Genomic DNA, 20,469 nt, shown 5'->3' on the forward strand with positions numbered 1-20,469 from the left:
GAAACGTCAAGAGGGAAGAAGCAGATCTGATTTCCCTAGGGAACGTGTTCCATAGCCGAGGGGCCACCACTGAGAAGGTCTTGTCTCTCATCCCCGCCAAGCGTGCTTGTGATGACGAGCAAGCTTTTACAAATACAGAGTAGCTAATATAGGAAATCGAATGACCTGACAATGGAATTGGGCAATGCTTGAGAATAATGAGACGCTGATGATGTCGCTTTTATTGCTTTTGTGGTGTTTTATATTGTTTAATGTTTTTATCTATATTCTGTTCTATGTATACTGATTTGTTGGAAAGCGCCTTGAGTCACCAATTGGCTGAGAAAGGCGGTATACAAATGCAGTAAATAAATAAATAATAAATTTGCGACGCCATAAAGAAAGAAGATCAGAAAATGCTGGGCAACCAAAAGGAAGGAGGAAGTCATGGCAGCTCTTCGTCATAGAGGATAGAGCAACAGCACCCCTTGGACTCGAGCCCAACCTTCCATGGCACAAAAACAGCTGAAACAAACCACCTCCTTCTGTTCTGTCTGTGTGTGTGTTGTCTATACAAAGTGGCATTGAATGTTCGCTGTGTATATGTACTGTGATCTGCCCTGAATCCCCTTCGGGGTGAGAAGGGCAGAATATAAATAAAGTGTTATTATTATTACTATATGCCAAAATGTAAAACAAACAGGAAAGGACAGGAATATCCTGGAGATTTAGACTGGGAAACATATTCAGACTTAAAATTATGGTTGTAGTTTATTTCTATACCAGTTATTTATTTACTTGACTTATATACCGCTGTTCTCAGCCCGGAGGCGACTCACAGCGGTTCACAACACACAAGAATTCAATGCACCAATATAAAAACAGTTAACAACCTAATCCAATACACAATTATTACACAATTACTATAATAACCATTCACTAGTTTCTCATTACTAAAAAAAACATGATCCAGATTCGTCATCCATTGTTCCATTCCTATGTCATTACCATTCATTGCACTAATTATTCGAAGACCAGTTTTTGGTCTAAACAACTTCTTCACTCTACCCCGACATGTTCAGCCAATGGCAACCAATTATTCAACATCTTAATGTAAAATTAATTTTAAAATGTATATAGGGGATCCTATAAGACTGCAGACAAGGAGTAAACAGATGTAAAGTAAGATTCTATGATATTTTTATATGTATTACTTATTTATTTATTTACAGTATTTATATACCTCCTTTCTCACCCCTGGGGGGAGGGGACGGGACTCAAAGCGGTTTATTATTTAGATAGTAGACTGTGCCCCTTTGAAGGAAATATATTATCAGATAAATGATTATGGAACATTAATAGATAGAAAGTATTGCACTGTTTGCAATAAACACTTGCAAAAGTATGTCTACTTGAATGAATGAATAAATAAATAAATAGGAGCAGATGGGTTACTGTGCCAAAAATGACCAGCAAAGAACCACAGTGAATGTAATACAAGTGTTTCAATAACACAAACAATACTTAAAATGCAAAAAAAAAAAAAATGGCGTATGAGACGTAAGTGCAATTGGAACAAACATACCAGCTGAAGAGTCCAGTTCTTCAGAGAAAGGAACTGGAAGAAAAGCAAGAAAGGGAAAGCTGATAGAAGCAAAAACTTCACAGAATGTGGTGGCATATTTTATGACACTTAATTATAACCCTTCTGTAAAATGTAAGCAAGGTGTGAAAAATAATTTACACATTTAAAAAAATAAACATTTCAGGGGGCTGCTGACACAATGAGTCATTATTTAAACCGACACAAAGAGAAGGAAACGACAGGGAAGACAGAAAAAGGAGTATATGAACATTGCAGCAGCTTTTAAAACAAACTGGTTTTTATTTTAGTACTAGCTATCCCCTGTCACGCGTTGCTGTGGCAAAGTCTCATGAGCTGGAAAATAAAGTAATAAGAAAGTGTTGGTTTCCAATATATGTAATGCTTGTGGGATAAAAGTATTTCTTGCTGTTTCTTTGTCTGTTGATGTGGAGATTGTCTGGTTTGCCTACTCTGGAACATGCAACATATCATTGTCCTTCTTTAGGGGTCCCTTTCATAGAATCATAGAATCATAGAATCGAAGAGTTGGAAGAGACCTCATGGGCCATCCAGTCCAACCCCCTGCCAAGAAGCAGGAATATTGCATTCAAATCACCCCTGACAAATGGCCATCCAGCCTCTGCTTAAAAGCTTCCAAAGAAGGAGCCTCCACCACACTCTGGGGCAGAGAGTTCCACTGCTGAACGGCTCTCACAGTCAGGAAGTTCTTCCTCATGTTCAGATGGAATCTCCTCTCTTGTAGTTTGAAGCCATTGTTCCGCATCCTAGTCTCCAAGGAAGCAGAAAACAAGCTTGCTCCCTCCTCCCTGTGGCTTCCTCTCACATATTTATACATGGCTATCATATCTCCTCTCCGCCTTCTCTTCTTCAGGCTAAACATGCCCAGCTCCTTAAGCCACTCCTCATAGGGCTTGTTCTCCAGACCCTTGATCATTTTAGTCGCCCTCCTCTGGACACATTCCAGCTTGTCAATATCTCTCTTGAATTGTGGTGCCCAGAATTGGACACAATATTCCAGGTGTGGTCTAACCAGAGCAGAATAGAGGGGTAGCATTACTTCCTTAGATCTAGACACTATGCTCCTATTAATGCAGGCCAAAATCCCATTGGCTTTTTTTTGCTGCCACATCACATTATTGGCTCATGTTTAACTTGTTGTCCACGAGGACTCCAAGTTCTTTTTCACACGTACTGCTCTCGAGCCAGGCATCCCCCATTTTGTATCTTTGCATTTCGTTTTTCCTGCCAAAGTGGAGTATCTTGCATTTGTCACTGTTAAACTAGGATGCTTGCCATAGATGCAGGCAAAACGTCAGGAGAAAATGCCTCTAGAACATGGCGATATAACCCGGAAAAACCTACAACAACCCAGTGATTCCGGCCATGAAAGCCTTCGACAATACATTGCAGCATCTTTTAAAACAAACTGGTTTTTTATTTTAGCATGGTTTTTTGTGAATATAAGCAGAATTTTTCATATGCAGGACAGAGAGATATTAAAGCCACAGAGATTAAGAATATTTATACAGTGGAGGTGGGATAAAATGGAAAAGAAACCGTTGAAATGAATTATATTCACAAATTCAGATCCATTCTTAGAAGTATAAACAAAGATGACAGCTTCATGAAACTATACATACGGTACATATATCTCAATACAAGTGTCTTCGCTATTTCATATGAAACAAAAGTAATCTTCTCATATAGGGTTTTGAACCCAAGGAAAATGACTTTTGATAAGCAGATGTATAGGTTTTTTTTCACCCACCAACACTAACTGAACACTGTAAAGATTTGAAAGATCTATGTCACCTTACGCTGCCCTTTAGAAACTTAGGATAAGAATCATGATTTGCATCTTTCTGGATCTTATTAGATTCTAAATTTCTTTCACTTATGTTTCAATGAGGAAACAAAGGAAACTTATAGAAGTATTTGGCCTCCTTATTTTTCCGATTCAGATACTTCATTTTTATATACAAGGCATTCTCTTGCCAATATAATTCCAATAATCTGTTACAGCAAGGAAAAATGACAATTTACAACAGGAATGGTGAATCTGTGGCCTTTCTGGAAGTTGTTTGACTATAACTCCCAATCATTTCATCATTGAGAAAAGTGAGATAATCCAAGTAGAGCTGAGACATGATTGGTATTGTTATTTATTCATTCAGTCGCTTCCAACTCTTCGTGACCTCATGGATCAGCCCACGCCAGAGCTCCCTGTCGGCCATCACCACCCCCAGCTCCTTCTGAGTCAAGCCAGTCACTTCAAGGATACCATCCATCCATCTTGCCCTTGGTCGGCCCCTCCTCCTTTTCCCTTCCATTTTCCCCAGCATCATTGTCTTCTCCAAACTTTCCTGTCTTCTCATGATGTGGTCAAAGTACTTCATTGCCTTTAATATCATTCCCTCCAGTGAGAAGTCAGACATTATTTCCTGGAGTATGGACTGGTTGCATCTTCTCACGGTCCAAGGCACTCTCAGAAGTTTCCTCCAACACCACAAAAGCATCTATCTTCCTTTGCTCAGCCTTCCTTATGGTCCAGCTTTCACATCCGTAGGTTGCTACAGGGAATACCATTGCTTTAACTATGCGGATCTTAGTTACCAGTGTAATGTCATTTTATTGAGATTGCTCATTGCTCTCCTCCCAAGAAGTAAACTTCTTCTGCTTTCCTGGCTGCAGCCCGTGTTTGCAGTAATCTTGGTGCCTAGAAATACAAAGCCTGTCACTGCCTCCATGTTTTCTCCTTCTATTTGCCAGTTATTAATCAGTCTGGTTGCCATCATCTTGGTTTTTTGGATGTTTAACTGCAACCCAGCTTTTGCACTTTCTTCTTTCACCTTGGTTAGAAGGCTCATCAGCTCCTCCTTACTTTCAGGCATCAAAGTGGTATCATCTGCATATCTAAGCTTGTTAATGTTTCATCCAGGAATTTTAACTCCAGTCTTGGATTCATCAAGTCCCGCATGTCGCATGATGTTCTCCTACAAATGGACCTTGAGCTTGTTTGGAGGTTCTACCAGAGGAGAACAGCTATCGTATACCCGGGATTGAAGACTGGAGACCTCAGTACACTCCTTCTATACCTGGGACATCATCCTCTTCCACCGAGCACGCAGATTCAGGAAGGACACACATGGAGCGGTGAGGGAGGAAGGGGACACCCATCTAGCCAGCCAGATCAGCCGAATCAACCCTGGTGCTCAATGGGGTGACAGATGTCGCAGCCAGATCGCCCTCACATCCACATGATGTGTTCTGAACGCAAGTTGAATAGGTTGGTTGAGAGTAGACAGCCCTGCCATACTCCTTTCTCAATCTTGAACCAGTCTGTTGTTCTGTGGTCTGTTCTTACTGTTGCTACTTGGTCATTATACAGATTCCTCGGGAGACAGACAAGGTGACTTGATATCCCAGACCACCAAGAACTTGCCACAATTTATTATGATCCACATAGTCAAAAGCTTTAGAATAGTCAATAAAAAAGAAAGAGAAGTTTTTCTGAAACTCCATACCTTTATCCAGTGGATATTGGCAATTTCCCAAAGGAAGTATTAAATCTGAGCAGTTTTCAGACAATATTCCAATCTATAACTTGGAAATATAACCAACTGCCATAGCTATATGAAAATCAAGAATAAAAGTGGGAAATACAATTACTCACAGCATTGATCTCTCCTGTTTTGGGGCCCCATGGTGAGTTTGGCTCCAGCAGAACGTCACACTCAATGGCCTTCTCATCATTCAGCCCAATTCCAGAATCACTGGACAAAAGAAACATTTAGGTAAATGATGGAACAGGTGGGCAGACTTTGGATTCCAGAAAAGCCAATTCAACTAGTAAGAGTATCTGGGGATTACTTTACCCAGAAAAAACACAAGAATACAACTATATCCTGACCTGTTTGCATCTTTGGAAAAAGGTACGACAATGACATCCCTGTGCTGAGTCAGGTCATTCAGTATTTTCGCCGTCTGGTAAGGCATGGCATCCCCGCCTTCGCCACCCGCAGGCAAGCCAATCATGTGGTCTCTTACTTTACATCCCTTTGAGTTTGAAAAAAAAATGGAGTGACATCAGGTTAGACAAGCGACTGGCCTAATGTGGACATAGTGACAAGGCAGAGTTAAGTCCTGACCAAAATCTGCAAAAGCCACTTCAAACGATGGCTTCAGATTCCACTCTTGAAGCCCATCTTAGTTTCAATGTTTAACTAAGAAGCCCTACATCTGCACAGAGCTAAAATGCATGACATTGGCATTTCTCTACCTGGGGGGTCAGGACCCCTGGGGAGGTCACAAGGGGGTGTCAGAGGGGTTGCCAATGACCATCAGAAAACACAGTATTTTCTGTTGGTCATGAGGGTTCTGTGTGGGACGTTTGACCCAGTTCTATCGTTGGTGGAGTTCAGAATGCTCTTTGATTGTAGGTGAACTATATATCCCAGCAACTACAACTCCCAAATGTCAAGGTCTATTTTGCCCAAACTCCACCACTGTTCACACTTGGGCATGTTAAGTATTCGTGCCAAGTTTGGTTCAGATCCATCATTGTTACCAGTCCACAGTGCTCTCTGGATGAAGGTGAACTACAACTCCAAAACTCAAGGTCAATGTCCATCAAATCCTTCCAGTATTTCCTGTTGATCATGGGAGTTCTGTGTGCCAAGTTTAGTTCAGTTCAATCATTGGTGAAGTTCAGAATGCTCTTTGATTGTTGGTGAACTATAAATCCCAGCAACTCCCAAATGTCAAGGTCTATTTTGTCCAAACTCCACCACTGTTCACACTTGGGCATATTAAGTATTTGTGCCAAGTTTGGTTCAGATCCATTATTGTTAGAGTCCACAGTGATCTCTGGATGTAGGTGAACTACAACTCCAAAACTCAAGGTCAATGTCTATCAAACCCTTCGTGCATTTCCTGTTTGTTGGTCACGAGAGTTCTGTGTGCCAAGTTTAGTTCAATTCAATCATTGGTGAAGTTCAGAATGTTTTTAATTGTAGGTTAACTACAAAACCCAGCAACTACAACTCCCAAATAACAAAATCAATCCCCACTCCCCACGCCAACCCCACCAATACTCAAATTTGGGCATATCAGGTATTTGTGCCAAATTTGGTCCAGTGAATGAAAATACATCCTGCATATCAAATATTTATATTACAATTCATAACAGGAGCAAAATTCCAGTTATGAAGTAGCAATGAAAATAATTTTATGGTTGAGGGTCACACCACAACATGAGGAACTGTATTAAGGGGTCGCAGCATTAGGAAGGTAGAGAACCACTGAATTACATGCTTATGCTGTTTTCAGCTGAAGAAACTTGAATAGCTCCAAGGATTGGAAGAGACCATAAGGGCCATCCAGTCCAATCCTCATCATGATTTGATTGTGTGCAGGAACACACAATCAAATCACTCCCAACAGATGGCCATCCAGCCTCTGCTTTAAAAAGCTCCAGGGAAGGAATCATAGAATCAAAGAGTTGGAAGAGACCTCATGGGCCAACCAGTCCAACCCCCTGCCAAGAAGCAGGAATATTGCATTCAAATCACCCCTGACAGATGGCCATCCAGCCTCTGTTTAAAAGCTTCCAAAAACGTAACCTCCACCACATTCTCACTCAACACAAATCTTTCACATTTTCTCCCATCTGTACCTACCTTTGGAAGAGGCGCAGGATCAAATCGGAGAACCTTTTGGTTACAGCAGGGATATATTCCGGTGCCAGAGGAACCGAGAGAACTTGCTATTCCAAGGTAAAGCACAGGCTGAGGGTGGTATTGGCAATGCGAGAATTCAGTGCACAGGAAGGTCTGTAATGATAATCCCAATTGCAAGATTTACCTTTGATGATTAAAAAAAAGGGGTAACGGCAGGCATGGGCCAACTTGGGCCCTCCAGGTGTTTTGGACTTCAACTCCCACAATTCCTAACAGCCGGTAGGCTGTTAGGAATTGTGGGAGTTGAAGTCCAAAACACCTGGAGGGCCCAAGTTGGCCCATGCCTAGGTAATGGTATCCTAAACCATAGAAGTGTTTTCTTGCCAGCATCATCTCTTCTCATGCTATGAAATTATTTCAGAATGGTCCACCCATATTTAAATCAGTGGCTAGGCATAGGCAATCCATGGTTCTCAATGGTTCTAAAGTATTTACAAAGCTAGGGGGCGCTGGTGCTTTGCTTCTACAGTGTTGCTAAAGTTCTGGTGGTGAAAATTTCAGAACTCTAACAAAACTTTCAAAATTTTGTTATAAATGGCAGTTCTTAATTGGTTCTGTTATAAAAAGCGTCAATAACGAAATAATAATGAAATTTTGAATGTTTTGTTAGGTTTCTGAAATTTTCACCCCCAGAACTTTAGCATCACTGTAGAAGCATTGTGATTGTGGCACAGCTGGCTGAGTGTCAGCTGCATTAAGATCACTCTGACCAAAAGGACATGAGTTCGAAGCCAGCCAGGGGCTGGAGTGGGCTTCCAACCAATTGTGTAGCCTCATTGTCGACCTTTGCAACCTGAAAGATAGTTGCATCTGTCAAGTAGGAAAATTAGGTACCACCTTGTGCGGGGAGGCTAAATTAACTAATTTATGAGGCCATAAAAAAGACTCCAGCAAAGCACTCCAACAAAAAAAGCATGTGGGGAATGCGGAGGTGCTTCATCAGTGTCGCAGATGGATGATGAAGGCGACAGCTCCCTTGGTGGCCAGAAAAAGTTAAATAGCCTCTGTGTATGTCTGTATACGTTGTATGTCAAATTGACATTGAATGTTTGCCATATATGTGTACATTGTAATCCATCCTGAGTCCCCAGAGGGGTGAAAAGGGCGGAATATAAATACTGTAAATAAATAAATAAATAAATAAGCAAAGCACCAAAGCCCCTTAGTTTTGTAAGTACTTTAGAATAATTTAGAGCCATGGATTGCCCGTGCCTATCAGTGGTGCAGTGGGTTAAAACGCTGAGCTGCTGAACTTGCTGATCGATAGGTCTTGGGTCAAATCCGGGAAGTGGTGTGAGCTCCTGCTGTTAGGCCCAGCTTCTGACAATCTAGGAGTTCGAAAACATGCAAATGTGAGTAGATCAATAGCTACTGCTCTGGCGAGAAGGTATTGGTGATCCATGCAGTCATGCCGGCCACATGACCTTGGAGGTGTCTATGGACAATGTTGCCTCTTAGGCTTAGAAATGGAAATGAGCACCGACCCCCAGAGTCAGACACAACTGGACTCAATGTCAGGGGGAAACCTTTACCCTTACAACAGATTTACCTATTATCTCTTCTCAGATCATCCCTCAAAACGTTCAAAATTTGAAAGCTGCTACTTTAAATGAAAACATATAATGGCCTAGATTGGCAAAGAAGACCCTCCCCCCCAAAAAAAACCCACTTACTTGATTACATCGCGAACATGCCAGAGAATTGATTGTCCCCCAAAGGCGCCAGTAGACGTCTCGCCAAGACTTCAATTCCTCAAAAAGGCTCAGCAAGTACTCATGGACATCCCAAGATTTATCTCTGTACACAAAGAGCAACGCGGGGTCAGACAGATCCAAGTGTTAGTTCTTGCAAGCAGTTGTTTGTACCGTATTTTCCCCAAATTAGATTGGGCCTTATTTATTTATTTACTATATTTATATACCACTTTTCTCAGCCCTCGGACAACTCAAAGCGGTTTACAGTAGCAAAATTCAATGCTCAAAACATCATATTAAAACAATAGCATAATAAACAATCATTATAAAATAATTGGAACATCTCATTAGCGTGTCTTAGTTAAAATCAAGATCCAATCTCATAATACAATTGTTCCATATTCCAATATCTCATAAGTTAGAAACAACTTGAAGGCAAACAACAACTTCACCTATGAAAAAGGAACCCACAATCACACCCTGAAGAGCTCCGACAACTGAATTGATTAGGTACCTTATGTGGACATAGATAATATTTCCATGCTGATCTACGTTAATCTTTCCAGGTACACATGGTATTCTTCTTTCGGTGTCCTTAATAAGAAGTTTCTTACATAAGCAGCACCTGTTGAAAATAAATAAATGTTGTATCTTCAGACTTAGGGAGATGCAAAAGGAAAAAGTACATGGGAGGCAAAGATGTACCTAGTTCCTTTACCTGTACAGAGTTGCAGCACTTCCTTGAGAATCTGGGTTCTGGTATTCTGGATCAAATAACCTTTCTATCTTCTTGCAGAAAAGCTTGCTGCCAATAGTAAACAAACATGTATTGTAAATGCAAGCAACTAACCAAATCTGTGCTGTTGCACGCTGGGCCTGTGCATAAAACTGTAGACAGGACATAAATTCTGTGTGCCCAACGGGACGCCAGGGCTGCCTCAGATTAAAGGCCTTTGGATTTCCTTAAAACAGAGTCTTTAGATTGCTTAAAGGTTCAACAGAGTTCTTTATTATTGAAAACAAACAGGTACTTTAAGGCTTTCTTAACAGTCTATTGGCTCTCTCTCAATCTTGTCCACAGGGAACAGGCACTATCTTCATAACTGTAACTAATGGGGAAATCCTTAACCTCTAATCTGGGCAGTCTGTCTTTATCTTTGTTGGTGTGGAGCCCCTGCACCCGGTACCAACTGCTTCTGGCTTCCGCGAGTGACCCTTACCAAGCAGAGCTTTGTAGACTTCCAGGGGAAAAGGAATTCAGGTTTCCGTGATGGCTGACTGAAGTCCTTCAGCAAAGGAGCTGTAGGGCTGTATAACCCCGGCCAAGCTGTGGGCTGTATATCTCCCCAGCCAAGCCGTAGAAGATGAAGCTTTCTACGAAGCTCTTGGTATTATGTCCTGCATGAAAGGCTTCTCTGTGTGGACTGAACCCAAATTGGGTCCTATTTCCACCAAAACGCAAAAAAGGGGGCGGGACCAAGGAACCTAACGATAATTGACAGGTGGCTTGCCCTATGATTGCAGCCAAAAGAAGCCACCTATCTGCAGAGTCCCTGAAATTTAGGACTACAACATTCAATGCAAAGCAAACAAAATTGGAGCTCCTGGTACAGCTGTACCTGCACAAAATCACTAAACTTTTGTGGATTGATCTTTCAGTTGTTTGGTCTTTAATTTTTACCAGAAGGTTATTTGAATTCAGTTATTATAAGTCATACAAAGGATCTACAGTGGATGTATAGCAAAGGATCTACAGTGGATGTATAGCAGGCATTGGCAAGCTTGTGCCTTCCAGGTGTTTTGGACTTAAACTCCCACAATTCCAACTGGCTGTTAGGAATTGTGGGAGTTGAAGTCCAAAACACCTGGAGGGCCCAAGTTTGCCCATGCCTGACCTAGAGAGTCCTACAAACATTTCTGGGGATGAGGGAGGGGATTTTTTTTAGAAGCATGGATAAAAGAAATGGTGGATATTTAATCCACAGCTAACATACTGTACCTCTTAAACTTATCCCTCTTGTCCTTCACCTCTTCCAGTTCGTTATGCGTGAAAAGGTCTGCGATGCGTGTCAGGAGGTTAGCATTGATGCAGTTCATATTGCACGGTGTGGCTACAATTGCGCTCATATTCTTGTGGCAGTAATTAATACATTTTTCCACCTGGGGACACAGATGTTTATACATGTAATCTACACCTCTTGCTGTCATTTTTAAATAGCGAGTCAGTGACTATAAAAGATTATAGGAGCAAGAAGGATAATCTTTTATCCAAAACTGAAATAAAAAAAATTAGTATCGGTATTTATTAAGGGTCAGGATACTGACTGTTTTATGATATTGTGTTATGTTTTATGATGTGTTTATTTTATTCTTTATTTTTATATTATTGTGTTATGTACTTAATCTATGTTTGCTTTCCCCCATGTAAGCCGTCTCAAATCCCTTCGAGGAGATGGAGGCGGGGGGGGGGGGGGAGGTATAAAATAAAGTTATTGTTGCTGCTGTTGTTGTTGTTGTTGTTATTTTCCAAAATTTCAAGGGCCGGGCTTTAGCACAGCAGTTTAAACTACCAGCTGCAATAAATCTCGTCAGTGGAGAGGTTGACAGTCAAGGTGAGCTCCAGACCTTTCACCCAGTTTCCGCCTACTTAGCAGTCCAAAAGCAACATGTGAGTAGATAAATAGTGACCGCTTAAAAGTGGGGTGGTATTAAGGCACCCATAAGGAAATGCCAATCAAAAAAGGAGGAAGTTACAAACAAAGCTCTTCAGCAGAGAGCGACAGCACCCTCCCGTGGCCGGAACCGAGCACGAGCCTCCAAGAAGCCGAGGGTGGGGAAAAGCCTATATATACCTCTATCTATGTTCAACTGTTTGTCTTGTCTGTCTATAAAAACAGCATTGAATGTTTGCCGCATATATGAGGGGTATTCTTTATGTAAGGTCCGTTTTGTTGTAGACACTAGTAGACACTAGTAGTTTGCGCGCATACCGCAACGAGCGCGTGTGTCATGTACCGGCATGCCTCGGGAACAACTGTGCTCAGTTTCCGCTCTGTAGCTAACCTGTACGGTTCTGTTCTGTGCATGTGAGGTTCGCTCAGTGATACGGTTTTTGTCAGCAAGGAACCTGCCTGCTGCAGAAATTCATCGACAGATTTGTGAAGTGTACGGTGATACTGTAATGAGTGAAAGCAAAGTGTGTAAGTGCGTACGACAATTCAAAGATGGCTGTGACAATGTCCATGTAGTTCTGCGCGCGAACTACTAGTGTCTACAACAAAACGGACCTTACTTAAAAAATACCCCTCGTATATGTTCTGTGATCCGCCCTGAGTCTCCTTCGGGGTGAGAAGGGCAGAATATAAATACTGTAAATAATAATAATAAATATTTCCTACAACATTTGTATTTGGTCAAAGCAGTACGTGGTTTACACAGCCGAATCACAAAAACTTAGCAATATTTTGTAGTAACCAATCCTGGCTAGATAATGTTCACACAGCTGGACAACATCTAGTGCTACTCAGAAAACATTTAGAAAGCTTTAGCTACTATGATACCATGATTGAAGGCCCGACTGGTGATGATACTGCTTTCAGCACAGCGCAAACTGTTTTAACTTCTCAAACTGTTTAATAAGTGCAATAGAGCAACATGACACCCAGTGTCAACAAAACAGAGAGAATGAGATGGAAACAGCCACAACAACCCAATGTGTACAAAGTTTAAAGAGCACGAATATAACAGCCCGCATTACTGCATGAGGGCAGAGCCAGTCTTTATGCATTTATTGTAAGCCCTCTTGGTAATCCTCCTAGATAAAAAAAAATGGGATAGAAAACCAAGTAAGCTATTGGTTTACTTGATTTCCTATTTCACAATATCCGAGCTGCCTCCAGGATTAGGTTTCTGTGATCACACAGCTCCAAGCGCAGAGGAATTTTGTTGTATACTCACTAATGAATCCATCTTTAAGAACTCGGAGGAAATGAGAATTGAAATGACATTATTCGGTTCTACAGACAGAAATAAGAGAACAAAAGTGAAAAAGGATTATTAGGTTACATTTTTAACTATCTTGCGTTATTTTGTAAAAGGAAACACTACAAGAGATTCTTTGCATTACATTCCATTAACAAGGAAAAGGAGGAAGATTGAGAATTTGGTTGGGTGCTTCTACAGGAGAAAAAATAATGAAAAATTGTACTTATATGTCTGTGGAATATCCAGGGAGGGAGAAAGAAGTCTTGTCTGTTTGAGGCAAATGTGAATGTTGCAACTGGCCACCCTGATTAGCACTAAATGACCTTGCAGCTTCAATACTTCAATGCTTCCTGCCTGGGAGAATCCTTTGTTGGGAGGTGGCCAATCGCAACACTCACACCCAAAGAGACAAGAGTTCTTTCTCCCACCCTGGACATTCCACAGATATATAAACCCCACTTGCCTAGTTTCCAACAGACCTCACAAACTCTGAGAATGCCTGCCATAGATGTGGGAGAAACATCAGGAGAGAATGCTTCTGCAACATGGCCATACACCCCGGAAAACTCACAGCAACCCAACATTTTATTCGCTACGGTGACACAGCTCTGCTTTAAACAACAAAGAAGGTTGAACTTCTCAAAGTATTTTCTAATCCGAATGGATATGTTCTATTTCAGGCAACGGCAAACTATACAATTAGATATATTGTTGAAAGCTTTCATGGCCAGAATCATTGGGTTGCTGTGAATTTTCCGGACTGTATGGCCATGTTCCCGAAGCATTTTCTCCTGCATCTATGGCAGGCATCCTATGAGGTTGTGAGGTCTGTTGGAAACTAGGAAAATTGGGTTTCTATATCTGTAGAATGTCTTGGGTGGGAGAAAGAACTCTTGTCTGTTTGAGGTAGGTGTGAATGTTTCAATTGGCCACCTTGATTAGCATTTAATGGCCTGATAGGTTCAAGGTCTGGCTGGTTGCTGCCTGGGGGAATCCTTTGTTGGGAGGTGATTAGCTGGCCCTGATTGGTTCTTGTCTGTAATTCCCCCGTTTTTGAGCTTTGTTCTGACAGACAAAACTGTCTGGATTCCCCCAGGCAGTAAGAAGCCAAACCTTGAAACTCTCAGGTCATTAAATGCTAATTTGTCATAGACAATGGAGTGACAGCATGGCCTGTTGCTGGATTCGAGCACAACCATTCAAGGTGCCAAAAAGCTAGACCTTAACGTCAACACAATATACCTCCTTTCTGTTCTGACTGTTTCTGTATTGTCTATTCAAAACAGCACTGAATGTTTGCCGTGTATGTGTACTGTGATCCGCCATTAGTCCCTTTGTGGATGGATAGGGCAGAATATAAATAAAGTCTTATTATTTTTATAGCACAGTACTTGATGAACCAACATGGACAGAGCATATTATTTGAGAACACAGAAATGCTGGACCACTCTCACAACCACCATCTCAGACTACACAGAAAAGCCACTGAAATCCACAAGCATGTGGACAATTTCAACAGAAAGGAAGATACTGCTTTGAGTCCCCCTCGGGGTGAGAAAAGCGGTATACAAATACTGTAAATAAATACCATGAAAATGAACAACATCTTGTGGCAGCCGTTAGGAGAAAATAAAATAATAAAGGGAAATCATAATAATTTAGAATAAAATAGAAGATTCATGTTCCTACCTGATCTTGAAAAGACCATTTCTAATGAGTGAATTTGCAAACATGATATTGATTGACACTGGACTGGGGTCAGTTTGCTCTAGCCGATGTTTACATAGATATGAAGTCAACAAGAGAAGTTTGGCAGGACAAAGAAATCAATAGTATCGATCCAAGACTTGGAACATCTAAGGTCATATGGTGAGAGAGCGCCATCCTCTGACCACTTAATGTAAATAGCAGGCAATTTCAGAAGAGCTTTATCCTAAGTAAATTCCTTCATGGTCTTCACATTAAGAAATAAGTTATAATGAAGTAATTAAGGCTGAATTGACTAGAGGAGATTGCCTTGATCAAATCTTATGTTATAAACATATAAAAGTTATAATTCAATTAGAGATTTAAGGAATTGAACATATAAGAGTCATCTTAGGGTAACGGGTGCCAAGACCTGATAAAGATGTCCTTGGCAACTATACATGGAAACACCTGTTAATGATTGTATTGTGTAAATGTCAGACTCTTCCTGTGCATGTGTGGAAAGGGTGATATTCTACTATAAAAGACCGAAGCGATTCAGACCTCAGTTGTGACAGTCATTTGAGCTGTTCACCCTATACTCTGCAGAGATAGTAATAAAACCTTGGAAATCGGACAAGCTGTCTCCATCTTCCTTCTCCAAAAGTACTCTAATGATCTTGGGTAACTTATATTCCACAACAATCTGGCTACCAGTATTAAAAAAAACGCTAAAATCGGGACAGTAAATAAAGAGCAACACTCACAAAACCAGGAAATTCAAGACAGGAAACAATCAGGGGCAGCTAACACCTCCCAATAAAGGATTTCCCCCAGGCAGGAAGCAGCCAGGCTTTGACGCTGCAAGGGTATTCAATGCTAATCAGGTTGCCAATTGCAATATTCACACTTGTCTCCAGCAGACAAGGGTTCTTTCCCCCACCCTGGACATTCCACAGATATAAAAACCCCATTTGCTTAGTTTCCAGCAGATTTCACAACCTCTGAGGATGCTTGCCATAGATGTGGGCGATATGTCAGGATAGAATGCTTCTGCAACATGGCCATACAGCCTGGAAAACTCACAACAACCCACTATATAATTAGACTTCTTTTATATAAAAAAACAACCTAGGTTTATTCAACACTGTGGAGGAAGGCTTCAGAAAAGGGATCAGTTTTGCTCTGCATGGCCCGTTGGGAGCAAATCCCATGAAAGAGAATTATTTTATTTTATTGCATACAGACTTCTTGTTTGAAGTAGAAATCAGGCTTTTCAGAAAATGGATTTGTGACAAAAAGGAATAGGTTTTCTTTTACCTAAGGTGGGCATTTCATGCACCTCATACTCCTTAGTGTTCCTTTTAACATATCTTATCAACCAGTTAAAGATGTGAACGTCACAGTGAACTGAAATGTCCACCTCTTCCCAGCGCTGGGCATCCACAGACAGATATTCAGCAAAGTACTTCATTTCAGAAATCAACAGATCTCGCGGGCAAACAAAATCCTCCTTCAGATTTTTTGCTTCATCACATACATGGATCACCATATTTGGCCTTTATTTGAGAAGACAAAAAATAAATAAATCAAAGGAAAGAACATCACAGCAGCTTATCAACAAGCAATTAAAATGATTCGTTTAGTAAAAGAAAGATTCCAGCTCGGTTCCAATGCTATGAAAAATATAATGCCTCAAACTGAAATATATGCAACATGCTTTCAATAGGCAGAAAAGCAAATGTTTAAGCTAAAGCTAAAATATTACTCAGCAAAGGAAATTAAAGCATTGAAAATCAAACTGAATACTGTTAGCAAGATAATGGCAGTACTTGATCAATGATGTATATATATATATACGCTAACACGGTGAACACATTGATGGAGCAGAGAAAAGGTCAAAATATGGCACTGGGTATAGAATTTAACCTCCAAATAATTTTTAATTCCAATTACACATGTATACCTGATTAGGTAAAGGTTTCCCCTAACCTTAAGTTTAGTTGTGTGGTGGTGGTGGTCCAACTCTAAGCCGAAGAGCTAGTGTTGTCCATAGACACCTCCAAGGTCATGTGGCCAGCATGACTGCATGGAGCGCCATTACCTTCCCGCAGAAGTGGTACATACTGATCTATTTGCATTTGCATGTTTTTGAACTGCTAGATTGGCAGAAGCTGGGTCTAGGAGCAGAAGCTCAGCCTGCTCTCTGAATTCAAACCGACTCTGGGTGGTGGTGGTAGTCCGACTCTAAGCCGAAGAGCTAGTGTTGTCCATAGACACCTCCAAAGTCATGTGGCCAGCATGACTGCATGGAGCACCGTTACCTTCCCGCAGAAGTGGTATGCATTGATCTATTCACATTTGCATGTTTTTGAACTGCTAGATTGGCAGAAGCTGGGCCTAAGAGCGGAAGCTCAGCCTGCTCTCCAAATTCAAACTGACTCTGGGTGGTGGTGGTAGTCCGACTCTAAGACAAAGAGCTGGTGTTGTCCATAGACGCCTCCAAGGTCATGTGGCCAGCATGACTGCATGGAGCGCCATTACCTTCCCGCAGAAGTAGTACATATTGATCTATTTGCATGTTTTTGAACTGCTAGATTGGCAGAAGCTGGGTCTAGGAGCGGAAGCTCAGCCTGCTCTCTGAATTCAAACCAACTCTGGGTGGTGGTGGTAGTCCGACTCTAAGCCGAAGAGCTAGTGTTTGTCCATAGACGCCTCCAAGGTCATGTGGCCAGCATGACTGCATGGAGTGCCGTTACCTTCCCGCAGAAGTGGTACATATCGATCTATTCCTGGCTTCAAGTCCCAAACGCACTTTGTTAGAGATTCAGGATTATCTGCACATTGCACCTACTGCCAAATACCTCTATATATTACCTGTCAGGTTCAGCACTTTTAATTTTTGTCCATTACATTTGGCCCAGCCCCTAGGTTTTTAATTGCGTCACGGTGTCATTGCTTTATTGTTTTATTGTTTTGCTTGATGTTTTATTATTTGCTTATGAGTTTTACTGTGTATTGTATGTTGTTGTTGTCAGCGGCCTCGGCCTTTGTAAGCCGCATCGAGTCCTTTGGGAGATTTTGCGGGGTATAAATAAAGTTAATAATAATAATAATAATAATAATAATAATAATAATAATAATTGCATTTGCATGTTTTTGAACTGCTAAGTTGGCAGAAGCTGGGCGTAAGAGCATAAGCTCACCCTGCTCTCCGAATTCAAACCGCCAACTTTTCGGTCAGCAAGTTCAGCAGCTCAGCGGTTAAACCCTTTGTACCACCAGGGAACCAAACATGTTATGTTTGCCTGAAAGGAATTTTTGGGAAAGGTTTTAATAAAAAGACCAGCTTGTGAACGTCCACTAAATGGGACAAAAAAGCAAAATTAGCCCAAATTCCCAATCAAAATATGTATGGATTACCTTGCCCAATGGGTAAAATGAGCTTGGTTCAATTTTTTTTAGCAATTTTAGTCTATGAGTTAACTCAAAGACAATTCCTGACCTAGGGATGAAATAGCAGAGATGGCGGCAGCAGTCAAGGGACAGAGTGGATGAAGAGAGACCGGAAAAGAACTGGGGATTTTAGCCACAAACTAAGAAGATGCTCTCAGAACAAGAAGGCAAACTGCTGAGAGGCAGGCCAGGCCTACTCATCGACAATTCAAGCCCAGGTTGGGGTGAGCTCCCACCCGTCAGCCCAGCTTCTGTTTACTTAGCAGTTTGAATACAGCAATGTGAGTAGATAAATAGGTACCGCTTTGGAGGGGAAGTAATAAAAGGCGCCCATGTGGACATGCTGGAGATTTGATCTGGAAAGCTTCTAAGGACAACAAACCTCATTGGCATGGAAGATGGAGCGACAGCACCTCCCCATGGCCGGAGTTGAGCATAGCCTCCAGTTGCCAGAGATGGCAAAAGATGGGAAGCCTTTACCTCTGTTTATATACTGTATCTTTGTTAATTGTATAATGGCTTTGAATGTTTGCTGTATATGTGTACTGTAATCTGCCCTGAGTCCCCTCGAGGAGATAGGGCAAAATATAAATAAAGTATATTACTAATATTATTGTTATCTCAATAAACTTCCTACTCAGTTGATAAGATAGTTCTATTAGACACTTGCATACACATATAATTCCAATAACATTTCCAATCCAAACAAGAAAGGTTCCTGTAGATACCCACAGAGAATATAAATATGAATCTTCAAAATAAAGATGTGTGTGGGCAATGTCAGGTTATGAAACAAGACCTCCGGTGGAGGCTTTATTGACAAAACACAGAGGGCTAGGAAAACCAGGATAAGATCTGCAAAGGAAGCAGTTATGCAAAAGGGCTTAATTGCTCTTGTCAGAATTGGAATGAGGCAAGCCCATGCTATCTGTTATGCAGGTACAAATATGCCACGTTATTTACATAATGCATGTATTCTATATACTGCATAACCACAACTTTATGTCGACAGTAATAATGACCAAGGAATCACAATAAATAAAAGTCTAGCTACATTAGAAAGAATAAATCTTGTGTGTATTCTGCAGTGAAGTTTCCTGTAATAATGTGTGACTTGTCCAAACTTGCCCAGTGGGTTTCCCACTAACTCAGCTGAGATTTGAACCCTGGTCTCCAGAGTCACAATCAATTTCTCAAATTACGACACCACATTGGCTCTATTTCCTGTAGTACTAGATATATTTACTGCAATTTATTGCAAGCCCTTACGAGATCTAACCATGACATCATTAGGATTTTTATTAAGTGTTGCTTCATAAATTGAGTCAATGAGTCAACTTAAGATTAGCAAATTGCATTTAGGCCAATGTTTATACTCTCTAGAGTAGGCACGATCAAACTTTGGTCCTCCAGGTGTTTTGAACTTCAACTCCCACAATTCCTAATGGCCAGGCTGTTAGGAATTGTGTGAGTTGAGCTCCAAAACATCTGGAGGGACTACGTTTGACCATACCTTCTCAAGAACCTTTCTTGTAAGGGGTTCAGGGCAATATATATTGGTCTCTTCCCTCCCCAACCCATTCTATCCTGACAATCTTCCAAACAAGTAGTGTGGGTTTAGAGAAAGTGACTAGCCCAAGTTCACCTGTGGGTCCCCAGGTGTTTTGGCCTACAAGTCCCAGAAATACCAGCCAGATTATCAACTGAGTTGAAGGCCAAAACATCTGGGGACCCCTCTATTCTGCTTTGGTTAGACCACACCTGGAATATTGTGTCCAATTCTGGGCACCACAATTCAAGAGGGATATTGACAAGCTGGAATGTGTCCAGAGGAGGGCGACTAAAATGATCAAGGGTCTGGAGAACAAGCCCTATGAGGAGTGGCTTAAGGAGCTGGGCATGTTTAGCCTGAAGAAGAGAAGGCGGAGAGGAGATATGATAGCCATGTATAAATATGTGAGAGGAAGTCACAGGGAGGAGGGAGCAAGCTTGTTTACTGCTTCCATGGAGATTAGGACAAGGAAGAATGGCTTCAAACTACAAGAAAGGAGATTACATGAGGAAGAACTTCCTGACTGTGAGAGCCGTTCAGCAGTGGAACTCTCTGCCCCGGAGTGTGGTGGAGGCTCCTTATTTGGAAGCTTTTAAACAGAGGCTGGATGGCTATCTGTCAGGAGTGATTTGAATGCAATATTCCTGCTTCTTGGCAGGGGGTTGGACTGGATGGCCCATGAGGTCTCTTCCAACTCTTTGATTCTATGATTCTATGACCCACAGGTTGAGAACCACTGATCTAGTGAATGGCATAGCTGATGGAGATGTGAAC

General features: G+C 41.4%; 1 protein-coding gene across 5 annotated transcripts in view; it reads right to left on the reverse strand.

The window, feature by feature from the left end:
* Nucleotides 1-20,469, reverse strand: part of SANBR (SANT and BTB domain regulator of CSR) — a 56,686-nt gene that overhangs the window by 13,499 nt on the left and 22,718 nt on the right. For 4 of the 5 annotated variants that reach the window (XM_060754624.2, XM_067462792.1, XM_067462790.1 and 1 more), the window contains 10 exons: nt 16,008-16,246; nt 12,975-13,033; nt 11,017-11,177; nt 9,736-9,822; nt 9,532-9,642; nt 8,997-9,120; nt 7,264-7,416; nt 5,496-5,641; nt 5,259-5,358; nt 1,565-1,597 (listed from right to left, as the gene is read on the reverse strand). In XM_060754624.2, the coding sequence (XP_060610607.2) occupies nt 1,565-1,597; nt 5,259-5,358; nt 5,496-5,641; nt 7,264-7,416; nt 8,997-9,120; nt 9,532-9,642; nt 9,736-9,822; nt 11,017-11,177; nt 12,975-13,033; nt 16,008-16,246 (1,213 nt within the window). The remainder of the gene's footprint in view (nt 1-1,564; nt 1,598-5,258; nt 5,359-5,495; nt 5,642-7,263; nt 7,417-8,996; nt 9,121-9,531; nt 9,643-9,735; nt 9,823-11,016; nt 11,178-12,974; nt 13,034-16,007; nt 16,247-20,469) is intronic. The other variant, XM_067462794.1, reaches the window with a different exon arrangement.

Source organism: Anolis sagrei, chromosome 1, assembly GCF_037176765.1.
Source record: "Anolis sagrei isolate rAnoSag1 chromosome 1, rAnoSag1.mat, whole genome shotgun sequence".
In the NCBI taxonomy this organism is placed as follows: domain Eukaryota; kingdom Metazoa; phylum Chordata; class Lepidosauria; order Squamata; family Dactyloidae; genus Anolis; species Anolis sagrei.